At 38.2% G+C, this 14,970-nt stretch overlaps 1 protein-coding gene and 1 long non-coding RNA gene across 2 annotated transcripts in view; one reads left to right on the top strand and one right to left on the bottom strand.

Annotated features, from left to right (window-relative positions):
• Positions 1-4,199, bottom strand: part of LOC121727481 — a 27,321-nt gene extending 23,122 nt beyond the window's left edge. Inside the window, exons 1-2 of the long non-coding RNA XR_006035681.1 lie at positions 4,186-4,199; positions 2,670-2,672 (exon numbers count right to left, since the gene is read on the bottom strand). This is a non-coding gene — a long non-coding RNA (uncharacterized LOC121727481). The remainder of the gene's footprint in view (positions 1-2,669; positions 2,673-4,185) is intronic.
• The window catches only part of LOC121727478 (zinc finger protein 883-like), a 27,450-nt gene extending 20,742 nt beyond the window's left edge, over positions 1-6,708 (top strand). The window contains exon 7 of the mRNA XM_042115353.1: positions 5,467-6,708. Coding sequence (XP_041971287.1) covers positions 5,467-6,680 — 1,214 coding nt within the window. The 3' untranslated portion in view covers positions 6,681-6,708. The remainder of the gene's footprint in view (positions 1-5,466) is intronic.
• Positions 6,709-14,970: the final 8,262 nt, after the last annotated feature.

The raw sequence follows: 14,970 nt of genomic DNA on the forward strand, positions 1-14,970 counted from the left end.
TTTGGGATTCGAGAGATCGCCAGTTCTATTTTTGGGTACGGGAACCACCATTGTTCTCATTAGGTTTTTCGGCAAGTAGCCTATGTTGGCGCAGATTGTAAAGAGATCTGCCAACATAGGCATCACAAATTCCTTCGCGTGTGAAATATGCTCTGAACTAAGTCCATCGAAACCAGGCGCTTTGCCTTTCTTCATTTTAAGAATAACTTCTGATATCTCTTTAAGAGAGAAGCCACTACAAGCAAAGTTATTCCTATCGACACTAACTTTAGTGGCACGGGCAAGGGACTTACTTTGAAATGGTGTGCAAATAATTCGGCTATCTGACTTTGGTCCTGAACATTATTGACACAGACCGGAAGACCCTGCTCAAAGTTAAGGCGTTTTGTCGCTTTCCAAAATTTGGAAAAGTTTCCGTCCGACCGGTGTGTGGCAATGATGTCCATCTTTATTTTCTCTTCATTGCGTTGACACCATTTTAGCTTATTCTTAAAATTTCTCCGACTACTCACCATATTATTGTACAAAGTACCAGATTTTGGCTTCCCATTCCACATCCAACAGTTAAAATCAAATCTGGCCTTTTTGTGAAATTCACGGACATGGTGGTTCCACTCTACAACTTTTTTACTCCTAGCCGGTACATCACGACTTGAAACACTTTGTATTGCAGCATCTTGTAAACTTTTAACTATATAATCATACAATTTATCTATTTCTAAAACATGTTCCTTACAAATATAAAATTTTAAAATATCACATTCAGTGCAATTTACAATACAATGACTAGAATTCAAACTAATTTTACTTAAATTATCACAGCATAACTTCTTGTACAGACTAATTTCCTCAAACGTGGGAGAGCCATGCTTCGGCACGAATGGGCCGGCCCGACCGGATAAATACCACGTTCTCACAGAAAACCGGCGTGAAAAGCGCTTGCGCTGTGTTTCGCCGAGTGAGTGAGTTTACCGGAGGCCCAATCCCCTAACCCCTACCCTATTCCCTTCCCTACCCTCAACTATTCCCTTCCCTTCCCTTCCTTACCCTCCCCTATTACCCTATTCCCTCTTAAAAGGTCGGCAACGCACTTGCAGCTCTTCTGATGCTGCGAGTGTCCATGGGCGACGGAAGTTGCTTTCCATCAGGTGACCCGTTTGCTCGTTTGCCCCCTTATTTCATAAAAAAAAAATGGATCTATTACCCCAATACACTCTAGAAAGAAGGTTATTTACTTTTGTATGACTGAGTTTATTTTGTATGTTATGTAGCTTACACTTAATCAATAGGGGAAAATGGTCCGACCAGTATACTCCGTAGTCGATAACAGCTGATGTCACCGACGTCTGGGCGGCCGCCGTCACGATGCAGTGATCCAACCAACGCCTCGCCCCACTACCATCGTTGATGTGCGTAAAAGAGTTTGAGGGCAGCAGCTGAACGTCGATGGACTTAAGAGAATGATCCGAGCAGAAAGCGCATAGCTCTTGTCCAAATCTGGAGTCGCAGTGGGCGTTAAAGTCGCCTAGCACAAAAACTGCCTCGCTGTCGTGATCACTCACGATCGCTTCGATGTCACCCAGACAGCTTATAAAGTCCGCTAGGCTTTCATCAGTCCCTTCATCATACGGTAAATAGGCACTCATGATAAGCAAGTTACGGCCCTCCAACTTAATAATTATAGCTGCCAGTCTATCACTGGCACAGTCAATGATAGATACGTTGGGGAACAGAGTTTTACGCCACATGAGCGCGACGCCTCCATACGGTCGGCCTGTCAAAATACCTTGCGACGTATCTACCGCAGATTTTGCATAACTGCCAAATTTTATATTCAGCTCACTTACAAACCCCAAATCATGCGGAAGGAGCCACGTCTCTTGTAGAGCTAAAATGTCAACATGCTCCGTTAGCGCGCGTATTTGTTCCGCCGAACGCTTAACTGATCGGCAATTAAAAGTGCCTAATGTGACTAGTATATCTGCAGTATCCATGATATTATTGTGTTATATTTTCATTTGCAACGGTTCTTGAATAGCGCTCTTTAAAACGTCGATAAACAAGTCCTGCGGGCCAAAACTTTGCATCCAGGAAAGTATTAATTTGACTTGCGCGTATTTTAACTTTAAACGAATTAAAATCGGTCTCCCTATTTTGTGTAAGACGTTCGACACTGATGCATTCTTCCCCCATGTCCTTAATATGCTCCTCGATATTGGATTCTGTCGACGACTTTAAGACTCGCGAGACGTAAATGGCACAAACAGGGTCTGCAACTTGTATCTTACACTGCGCCACTGAAGTTCCCCTCATATTCATATTTTTGAATTTACGCTTCTTACGTTCAACGATTTCAAAATCGGTATCATCAGGCGATGATGACGTAGAAGTTTGCGGTGCATCGTTCTCTTTAGTACGATTTTCGCCCGAATTGACTGTGCGCAAACGGGCGCTTTTCGCTTGACGAGCTTGATTGTACACGATGTCCCGATAGGTAGGCGTATGCAATCGGACTGGTGCGACGTCTTTTTTATTTTTTTTATTATTATTTATTTATCAAATTAGACATACAGTTATTAAACTAAATTTAAACAGCATTAAAAACCAATGAGGTTTGTGCAATGCTGCGATACAGTCCTATTCACAGGTGTGGTGGTTATAAATTAAACAAACTACAAAATATTATATTAGCAGTTGGTACTATAAAGTTATTTTATACGTTAGTAATTAGGAACAAATTTGGTACTTAAATGTTTGTTTGAAGAAAATAGTACTACGGAACCCTAACCAGCAGATTTTTTTTATATTGGTAGGAATCCCGCAAGACGATTGACTTAAATGAAATTGAAAGGGGTCCGAAGATTTTGGCCGACCTACCGTACCGCTATTGTGTTTTATCGCGTTCCATTTTTTAAAAAAATATTCGTGAACGCGGAAAAACACAATGGCGGAAAGTAGGTCGGCCAGGCTCCATACAAAAATCTTCATACCCCTTTATTTAATCACTAGCTGTTGCCCGCGACTTCGTCCGCGTGGACTTTAGTTTATAGCGCGCGGTGTCAACAAAATTTGTGTCAAATTTAAAAACTTTTAAAAACCCTGGTAAGTGGTACCCCTCTTAGGGCCGCGCTACACCGGAATGGCAGCGCTGAAAGTGCTCGCCTCGCCGCTGCCATTCCGGTGTAGCGCGGCCCTTTATTAATTAAAATACCCAAAAACAGCTGTGCAGTGTGCACATAATCTATACTAATATTATAAATGCGAAAGTATCTCTGTCTGTCTGTATTAAATAACTCAATACTTTATCTGTGCAGTGACGTAACTTTAAACCTATCAATGATAAATAGTTTATGGGTAAAGTTGTGTAATTGGGGGGCTAAATAAGCTTTAAAATTTGGCATAAAATATAAAGTTTAATATAAAAAAATGAAATACTTATTGTGTGCACACTGCAAAGCTGTATTGATTTAAGGGGTACCAGGGTTTTTTTTATAAAAGCTTTTGACACCAATTTTGTTGACATCGCGCGCTATAAACTGAAGTCCACGCGGACGAAGTCGCGGGCAACAGCTAGTAACTAATAAGTATGATTAGTTCTATGTTACAATGAAGTAAAAAATAAAACGCCATCTGTTGAATCGTATTAGAACTAAAATGTTCATTGCATCGATATATTTCTGGATTTTTTATAATATTATACATAAAATATATTTAAGATTTTTGAAATTTTATTTTAATACACATCCAAGACCCAGGAACATTGAAAACTTTTTGTTCCGCCTGCGGGACTCGAACCCAGGACCCCCGGGATGAGCGCTGACCACGCGCAATGCGAATTCATTTTCATCGATATTTTCATGGAAATAAGATATTTTCCCACATCAAAATGTAGCCTATGTCCTTTCTCAGACTCTAGAATAACTGTGTACAAAATTTCATTGCAATCGGTTCAGTAGTTTTGGCGTGAAAGCGAGACAGACAGACAGACAGACAGAGATACTTTCGCATTTATAATATTAGTATGGATTGTATATTTATCATATTTGCCTTACGGAAAACACGATTCACTTACTTTGACTCGATAGTTATATTTTTCGAAATTATGAATCTTTCTGGGCTTTTCAACAAATATCTGTTACACTTATTGAGTTACTATCATTAAATAACTTGCACTACTACAATCACACACTTTATAAAATAATAGCTAAAGGAAATATTATTGTATTTAATTTTAAAGTAGATAATCGTCATAAACAGTTTTGGGACTTACGACCTTTACTTTCGTGCTATAATGCGGGAACCGTTGTTACGCGATATTGTTTACTATTAGCTCCAATGCAAAGCACAACGCTCGGGGGCACGATTCATGGAATTTTTTAAGATATTATAAACCACTAGATGATGCCCGCAACTCCGTTGCGCCAAAATTCGTTTATCGCGCGGGAATCGTACATTTTTCCGCGATAAAAAGTATTTTATGTCCTTTCCCGGGACTCAATGTATCTCCATACCAAATTTCAGTAAAATCGATTCAGCGGTTTAGGCGTGAAGAGGTAACAGACAGACAGATACACTTTCGCATTGATAATATTAGTATGGATATTGATTTTGTCGGCATCACTAATAACTGCATTCATGCCGAATTACAGCTTTGTGGGTCCTACAGTCTCTGAGTAAAACCGCGGACAGACAGACGGGTCTGTCCGTCTGACAGACAGATGGACGGACAGACCGAAACTATAATTGTTCCTTGTTGACTGCGGAACCCTTAAAATCGGAACCCTAAGGGTTCCGATTTAGGGTTCAGTAGTCAACCAAGTTTTGTTGATGTTGGTATATTTATTAAATATATCATCATACACATATATTCTTAAATATATGTATAGTATTAAGTATATTTCCGTTGTCTGGTACCTGTAACACAAGTTCTTCGGGTACTTAGCACGGGACCAGACTGACGTGGTGTGAAGCGTCCATAGACATTATTATTACTATGTTTGTGTTAAGCACTCCTTGCTCACGTGCAATTAAATCCCAGACCTTTGGAAGGCATCCGTGGGGCTGAAGCCAATACGTAGATGCCCCGTAACATAGTTTTAATCTAAATGTAACGTGACACCCGGCGACTCTCCCTGTCCGCACTCCGCACTATGAGAGTACGCCCAAGGAGAGCCAGCGGCCAGTGTAGGACTATTGCAGAAAATGGATACTAGAAATGATACCGAGCTATGGGGATGAGGTATAGGTTTCCGTACCCAAAGGGTAAAACCCTTTGGGTACGGAAACCTAAAAATGGCAAGAAAAAATTTAAAAATTTCAAGTTAGCATAGACCGTCCTCTAATAAATTCTATTTAGATTCCCTCACAAAGTATATCTTGCCTACATCAAAAGGTCTTGCCCTGCTACTGGTTTCGGGCGCATCAATCTCTGGTTATTAAAGTTTAATCAACAATTTATTTTTACAGATCAGAAAAACTCTATAATTACCAATTCAATGAAAAAGAAGATCAGAAAGAAAGATGATAAAAACGCAGTTAAGAGTCACATAACATGTTGTGTTTGTTTTGAAAATCTGTCAAAAATAGAATTGCCCAAACACCTAGAAACCCACGAAGGGCCCTATAGGTGTAAACATTGTCAAAAGGAATTTGACAAATATGATACCTTATCGTGTCATATCAAAAGGGAGCATAAACAGAATCAGATTAAAAAAATGTATACGTGCAATTTCTGTCAAACATCTTGCAAGACAGAGAAGAGTCTTTTCTATCACCTAGACAGACACACTCGACAGAAGGTTTTCGATTGCGATATATGTCACAGCAGACAGAAATACAGGTCTAAAATGCTTAAACACATGCGAACACACGATCCAGACCGACTAGATAAAACCCACGAGTGCCCACTGTGTTCCTGGAGATTCGCCGAGAAAACAAATTTAATTAATCACATTAAAGCCGTGCACGAGCGTATCAGGGATTACCAATGCACGATATGCCCCAAGGCCTTTGCAGCAAAGAAAAATTTGGAAAAACATTTTAGAATTCATACGAACGAGCGTCCTTATAAATGTGAATTATGCCCTAAGAGTTTTAGAGTTTTGGATGGTCTTAAGATGCATGAAAGTAGGAGGCATTCATTGACACGTATTCAGACAGTTATAGGAGGCGTAATGGAATACAAGTGCAAGATCTGTAGTGTAAAGTTTGACCACAAAGGTCTGTATATGGACCACTTAAAAACTCACCATGAGGCATCGTCGGTCTGCGATCAATGCGGTTTGGTGCTCTCGTGCGACAGGTCTCTGGCGCGACACAGACTAACTCACGCTCAACCTCGATTCACCTGCGATACGTGCGGTAGGAAATTCAAGCACAAAATGCAATTAGCGAGACACGTTAAAAGTCACCTAAAATCAGTTGAAAAATTAGAATGTGAAGTGTGTGGGAAACTCGTCGTCCATCTGAAGCAGCACCTCCACACACATAACAGGCGATTCAGGTGTGACATGTGTTACAAGTCGTACTCGGAACGTGCGCATTTAAGGAGACACTTGAGGGACGTTCACAGTGATTACAAATTGTACGGTTGTGACGCTTGTGGCAAAAGATATACCCACAAAAAAGGTTTAGTAACTCATAAACTCAAGTGTAGGAATAATTTATTGAAACTGCAATAATGACATTAAATACAGTTCGACAAGGCTTTATATGAACGTGGCAAGAAAAGGAACTAAACGTTTATATCATAATGCTATACTTAGACTGGATTGCACCAACTAACTTTAACTTTAACTTTGACTACAGTGCAAAATGTCAAATCTTTGGGTAAAGTAAAAATAGACGCCATCAAGACGCCATATTTAACTATAACCATAGAGCTCGACAAGGTTTTAAATGCATGTGGCGAAAAAAGGAACTAACGCTGTCATCATACAAAAACCGCAATTTTTGACAGTTGTCCTTTACCAGCAGTGCCCCCGCCCACGCGCTATAACCTTGTTGGATCAGCTGTCATCTATCAATTTCTCCGGGCAAAGTTAAGGGTAAAGTTAAAGTTAAATTTACCTTAACTATAACTATGACTTTACCGACGCCTCAGTAGCGGTAGCACGGCGACCAGCGGAAATGCGAAAGTATGGACAAACTGTGGAAATAAACCTAAGGTGCCGTTCCGATCTTTTTTCGTTCCGAAAAATTCAATTAAAATGCCACTTTATGACACACTATAGTATATGTCATAATGTAGGATATTATTTGAATTTTTAGAACTATAGTCTGTCATAAAGTGGCTTTTTAATTGAATTATTCGGAACTAAAAAAGATCGGAACGGCACCTTAAGTTTATCTCCACAGTTTGTGACTATAGTCTGTCATAAAGTGGCATTTTAATTGAATTTTTCGGAACGAAAAAAGATCGGAACGGCACCTTAGGTTTATTTCCACAGTTTGTCCATACTTTCGCATTTCCGCTGGTCGCCGTGCTAGCACTACTGGTGCAACCCAGTCTTAATCTATGACGGCGTTTTCACACGAGACACGACACGACACGATTCATAGACAAATATAAATTGCACGACAGACGTCACACAGTCTGTCGTTTGAACGTTTTCACACGAGTGACGACGACGACACCGCATTCACTTATGGCTGGTTTACACGTCTTAAGTAGATATTAAGTGGTCAACTAAAGAACTTATGACTTTATACTTACTTAACTAAATTTGAACTTGCTATTTAATACTAAATTTTGTGTTTACAATTTCCGAATTTATAATTTAGTTAACTACTTATCAACTTAATACGTGTAAACCAGCCATTAGTACTTAAAAATATGTCATCTATTGTTGGGTTTAGTACCTAAGTCCTAAGATTACTAAGCTCAAAATATTTTAAACCTAAACGATCATTGGCCTAAGCGATTAGACCAGTACACGGGTAATAGTTTAGGAACACGCTGACATTATAAAAACTTGTCGAACCAATGAATAAGGAAACCATAAACCTATAATACGACAGTATATATTAAGTCTATGAAGGAAACAGATGGAAGCGACATAACTACAAAAAAGTGTGGCCGGCGCCATTTTGCCAAGAACTAAACATGGCGGTCTATAGTGGTGGGACACTCGGTTGATATTTGTCGAGGATATCGATAAGTAAGATGTTATAAGTGAGCTATTAAGATGAAGTGGTAGGGCCAGAAGCGTATAATATCGCGATCTAGGGTATCTTTGAACCTGTTTTTAGATATCAACCGCTAAAATTCATACAATGTTATTCATACCGGCGTAAGGGTGAAGATATGCCTAATAACGTTATATTCTTCGAAACACGATTATAGTAATTTGTCTCGATAGAAAAAAATCGTGAAAATCATCATAAATTGCCATTTTATTGCAATTTTTCGATTTTACGGCGAATTTAGATACAATTCTAGTAAAAAAATTATGTTTTCATAAACCTTTTATCAAATCCCATAAGGTAGTATTTATGGTTTTCACTAAAATGATAGTTAGTCATTCAAATTAAAATAATACCTATAACGCTCGCACTGTATGAGCGCGGCGGGGATGCGGGGTGGCGATTCAGTCGGCCGCGGAGCCTCGTCGCAAGCAGACACGTACTACTCGTCGACCCGCTCTTTACGAGACTTTGATGTGAAAATGGGAAATAAAAACTGCAGAGGAAAAAAAATATCCCTTTTGCGGAAAAGAAGAATAACTCAAAATAACAGAGCACTTATCAGTATTATCTTTTTTTAGTTAGTTTTTTTCCTCATTAGATACGAATGAGTAGAAATAAGGGTCACCGTACACTTGACTGAGTATCGGTATTATCTTTTTTTTTGACGTTATTTTTTTCCTCAGTAGGCATAAGAATAAGGGTCACCGCATATTTGACCGGGTACCGGTATGGGTATTGGGTATCTTGTTTTGACTATTCTTTTCCTCTGTAGGCATGAATTAGTAGAAATAAGAATAAGCATCACCACACACTTGATCTGGTATCGGTATCGGTATTATCTTGTTTTAGACTATTTTTTTCCTCAGTAGGTATGAATTTGTAGAAATAAGGGTCACCGTACACTTGACTGAGTATCGGTATTATCTTTTTTTTTGACGTTATTTTTTTCCTCAGTAGGCATAAGAATAAGGGTCACCGCATATTTGACCGGGTACCGGTATGGGTATTGGGTATCTTGTTTTGACTATTCTTTTCCTCTGTAGGCATGAATTAGTAGAAATAAGAATAAGCATCACCGCACACTTGATCTGGTATCGGTATCGGTATTATCTTGTTTTAGACTATTTTTTTCCTCAGTAGGTATGAATGAGTAGAAATAAGGGTCACCGTACACGTGACTGGGTATCGGTACGTATAATATTTTTTTGACACAATTGTTTCCTTAGTAGGTATGAATGAGTATTTAGGGACTCCTAACAAATAGGATGGTAATGTGTATTTTGCTTTGTCTTTTGCTTTTGAAGACCGAAGAGATAGAATGAAGAAGAATGTTATTATGTTTCTTACAGATATCGAGCTATGGTTGTGCAACAAAATATTTAAAAAAATGTTCAGATAATTCTGTTCAAGTTTTAGAAGGGTGAGACTTACACATAATTTATTATGTATTAATATAGGTGTCGACGGCGAATAAATTCAAATAAAAATAGTGTATAAATAAATAATAATAATTATATACAAAGAAAGAAAACATTGATTACAACGTTTATAATATTGATTACAACGTTTACAACACCAATGGAACTTACTCCCGAGTGTGCTAACCTAATGCCATCCACGTCTTGCGATCGGAACAGAGCAATTACAAAAATGAGTTCAGAGGACCATGTTCAAGTTCCATCCACGTCTAGCATACATTCAACAGGGTAAGAATAACTCATTTATCAAAACATAGAATGCATGAGTATAGGTGTCGATGGTGAGATAATATTATGTTTTATTACTATATTTTACACGGATATTTACTCGTTTATTTTAACATTTTACAATTTTCCGACGTTTCGGGTACTTTGCAGAACTACCGCGACCATGGGGTCTGCAAAGAACCCGAAACGTCGGAAAATTGTACACAACAAACTACAATAAATTCATGAATCTAGGCTTCAATGGCTAAAATAAATGATGGTATTATGTATTATATTATGATGCTAACTAAAATAAATGATGACTTTATGTACTTACATTGCAGAAATCAAACATTACCTGACCAAACAACACCAATGGAACTTCATCCTGATCCTGAGTACCTACTATCATCCATTTCAAATGCCTTACGTCCAGCAACTCCTCTGGAGTGAGTGTCAAAGCCTGTTTATATTATAAATATCGGTAGTTATTCCTTGAATCCTTTGCCTAACCCGACGGGATAAAGGTGGGAGTTTATTGTATGTGTTGTACGTTCAATTTAGTCTTACTAATAATTATTAAAATAGCTAGATATAAATGCTCAAGTCAATAATATTTTATTGTTGACTTATTTAAAATATATATGGTGAATTTACCTTTCAGGTCCACGGATAATTTTGACGATGATTTTGTCATACTTCCTGAGGAGGGACAAAAATTTGAGGAATGCAGTGGCAGGAGAATCGTGGACATCGGTTATTTTTTCAAGCAATTGAAAGAAATGGATCATGAATCATTATTTAAATGCAACAACAGTCATTTACTAGACTCGCGACAAATACGTGGAATGTTTATATTTTTATAAATAAATTGACTATTGTATACTCTGACATAATAACCTAATAAATATGACATAATATCTCATAACGTATGTCAAGTAGGCTTGTACTTGAATATCATTCATTCATTTATTTATGTTTGTTTGTTTGTAAAAAGAATCTGCCTGAAGTTAGCCAGGGATTAGTTTACTCACGTTCAATGCGCGGCCTATACATACTAGCATAGACTTTAAGTCGGGAATTAGGGATAGGTATGGGCTACGGCTACGGGTCTGGGCCCAGCACTAAAGAGCATCTGTGAGCGTACGGAAGCATTCGAGACAATTTGGAATCGGTAACTAATGAGGTAAGTATCGGTATTCTCTTGTACAATCAACCGATAAGTGTGTACATCAAACTTTATTCTCATTTTTACTCATTCATACCTACTGAGGTTAAAAAGTGTTTCAAACAAGATAATACCGATACCGATACCCGGTCAAGTGTACGGTGACCCTTATTTCTATTCATGCAATACCAACTAAGGAATTTTTTTTTCAAAAACAATATAATACCAATAACAAGTAAAAGTGTTTCAAACAGCTTGGACCCCTTGGAATTACGCCGAGATGTAGCTTCACTCTGCATCCTCTATCGGTTGTATCACGGGGAGTGCTCTGAGGAATTGTTCGGAATCATACCACCTGCAACTTTTCGCCATCGTCCCACGCGAAAAACATACCATCCTCATCACCTTGATGAGTGGCAGTCTTCCACAGTGCGTTTTTCGCATAACTTTCTGCCGCGCACTGTAAAACTCTGGAATGAACTGTCACCAGCAGTATTTCCTTACCTATACGACCTGCAAACCTTCAAGAAAAGAGCGTATTCCCTCTTAAAAGGCCGGCAACGCACCTGCAGCTCTTCTGATGTTGTGAGTGTCCATGGGCGACGGTAGTTGCTTACCATCAGGTGACCCGTTTGCTCGTTTGCCCCCTTATTTAATTTAAAAAAAAAAAAAACTATACCCGGTCAAGTGTGCGACGACCCTTATTCTCATTTATGCCTACTAAGGAAAAATTTTGTCTAAAACAAGATAATAAGAGGGTAAAATATTGAACTCGCATGCCCGGTCGCCGCTGCCTCTACGCTACGCACCTACTACCAGGCGTGCGCATAGAAAGCGCGGGGCGGAAGATGGTTGCCCCGCGCATGCTCCCGCCACGCTTCATACCTCACCCCCTCAGAAACGCGATGCGCACCCTACCACTTCATCTTAAGGTTAAAATCTTTTAAATAAATGATCAGATTCTTCACCTTATATTTTTTAAATTCGATAAAATAGTACATCACTAAACGTCAAATCTACTAATTTCTATGTTGATTAAATAATATGGAAAATCATGCTATGTTATATTACTATTCTATCACAAATCTTATTTACTGTCTAATTATTATTATTTTATGAAATAAGGGGGCAAACGAGCAAACGGGTGACCTGATGGAAAGCAACTTCTGTCGCCCATGGACACTCGCAGGATCAAAAGAGCTGCAAGTGCGTTGCCGGCCTTTTAAGAGGGAATAGGGTAATAGGGAAGGGAAGGGAATAGGGTAGGGGATTGGGCCTCCGGTAAACTCACTCACTCGGCGAAACACAGCGCAAGAGCTGTTTCACGCCGGTTTTCTGTGAGAACGTCGTATTTCTCCGGTTGAGCCGGCCCATTCGTACCGAAGCATGGCTCTCCCACGTATTTTAACTAAATTAGCACATACGAAGTCAAGCCATCGGTAAAATAACAAACATTTTAGTAAAAATATAAACGTACCGATCCAAGGACAAACTTTTTTAAATTTCTTCACTTTTTTGACGGACTATAAATTAATTTAAAAAAAAGCAAATTGGTCGAAAAATTTGACCGATATATCGATATTTTTTTCGCGATATATCGAGACCCATGTTGATATTTTTTCAAATATCGATGTATCGATATATCGATATTTTCTTTCAATTTCGACATCCCTATAATACGACACTTTGACAGTTTATGTACCTCGGAGAACCGGAACATAAAATGGCGGACCGGCCACAGTCAATGTTGCCAGAGCTGTATGTTCGAAAGTTACATATTGTCATGCGAAAAGTAACATATTGAGGGGAAAAGTAACATTTCGTATTACTTATATATAATAAAATGCCGAGGGGGGGGGCGGGGTTGAGGGTGATCCAGAATGCACGAAAACATACTATAAAAAATATAGAGATGAACTGAAACAAGGTGCGACAAGGCTTTAATTAAATAAACGTGGGCGGGGGCGTTGCTGATAAAGGAGAACTGTCAAAAATGGCGTTTTTGTATGATGGCAGCGTTAGTTCCTTTTTTGCCACGTTCATTTAAAGCCTTGTCAGCTGTAACGACAAAACTCAATAAAACTTAGTGAGTTCCGTTTTCGCATTTTTGGTTTCAAACATCTTTTTTTTTCAATTAAGTACCAAAAGGAACGTAAAAGTAACATCTTTAGTCATGTCACATGAATGTAACATGCAAGGGTCAAAAGTAACGTAAAATGTTACAAAAGTAACATTCTGGCAACGCTGGCCACAGTATTTTGATTTGGTAGAGATCATTATGCCGCGTCCACTTATAAAAGTCAATGTGTCAAACTGAAACTTGACAACCGAAAGAGTTTTGGCGGGCATGTCACTTTCAAACTTCTTCTACTTTTTATTGCTGGTGTGGTTTTTATAATTTTTTCCCAAATTGTGTTATTTGGGTTTTTGATATTCATTATTGGTAAAATATTAGCCATTAAATATCCGTTATGTTGCACAAGTGCAGGTAAGATGTTGTCAAAACCAAAAAGGTAAATAGGGCTATTTCTTCCATGAATTTTAGCTAAAACATCGTTATAATAACTTTATTATCCTATTCATTGGAATATTATTGCATTTTTTCAAATTGAAATGTATCAAGTTTTACATTCTTTGCCCAGTTTTGTAGCAATTATTGATGGTATTCCCTGGTATTACCGATAGTTGTCTATCCATACGCCATCTAGTTACTAAAATGGAAACTGTTTGACAATCAAATTAAAAAAATAGGAAAATCCCTCATTGAGTGTCATGTTCAATGAAATCCTAACAATTTCTGATATAGTCTATGGTCAGAACTGTTAGGATGTTATCGAACACTAGCTGTTGCCCGCAACTTCGTCCGCGTGAATGTATGTTATTAAAATCGAGATTTAGAAAATTGAACACCTATCTACGACTATTTTAGTTATATCTATATTACACACGAAATTGTTAATTTACATCAAAGACCCAGGAAACTTGAACCTCAGATAGGTACTTATCGTTTTGAAAAATCCTTTCTTTGAAGACCGCTTGGCGTGGACAGGGGATGGGGGCCACAGTAGGTATAGCTAAATTAATATTGGAATTTGTTGTGGACTGTTGCCAATAATAATTATTGTGACAAAAACGCTTGAAAGCACGGATTAAGTTCTTATAGCGCTGTCCACGATATCACCGTAGTTAGTGACATCAGATTTACACTGTAGGTTGTCTAGCATTGTAGTTATTTCGTCTTGGCAGAAAAAACTCTCCCAGAGAACATGATGAGAGGTTTATTCAAACATACTGCCTTCGGTCGTACATATTCTACCATTTCTACCTAATATGTGCTCGACTGATGCTAGTGACTTAGATCCGTAAAGTTTGATTTAAAAATTTCCATGACCAGTAACGAATTGAGATACGCAGTGGTCAATATCCATTATCCATCCAGGGTTTGGATCATCGTTTACGAATATTAGGAAAAGTTTTAAAGATCGACCTTTGCTAGAATTGGTAATCACTTTGGTTGACGTTGTTAATTTTATTTATCATGTCACCGTTTCTAGGGTTCCGTACCCAAAGGGTAAAAACCCTATTACTAAGACTCCGTTGTCTAGCTCCAGGCTGTATCTCAAGAACCGTTATAGCTAGAGTTCTGAAATTTTTACAGATTGTGTATATCTATTGCCGCTATAACAAACAATTCTGAAAATAAATAAAATAAATATTTAAGGGGGCTTCCATACAACAAACATGATTTTTTTGGCCTTTTTTGCTCGATATCAATAATGACAACAGGCAGGCAGTTGAAATTTTCACAGAATTATAAATTATATGTGTACTTTAATAATTAATAATAAAATTAGAATAGAATTAAAATTTAAGGGGGGCTCCATACAAAAACACAACTTTTGGCCTATTTTTTCTCTATAGCGGTACGGA

The sequence above is a fragment of the Aricia agestis genome, chromosome 5 (assembly GCF_905147365.1).
Source record: "Aricia agestis chromosome 5, ilAriAges1.1, whole genome shotgun sequence".
Lineage (NCBI taxonomy): Eukaryota > Metazoa > Arthropoda > Insecta > Lepidoptera > Lycaenidae > Aricia > Aricia agestis.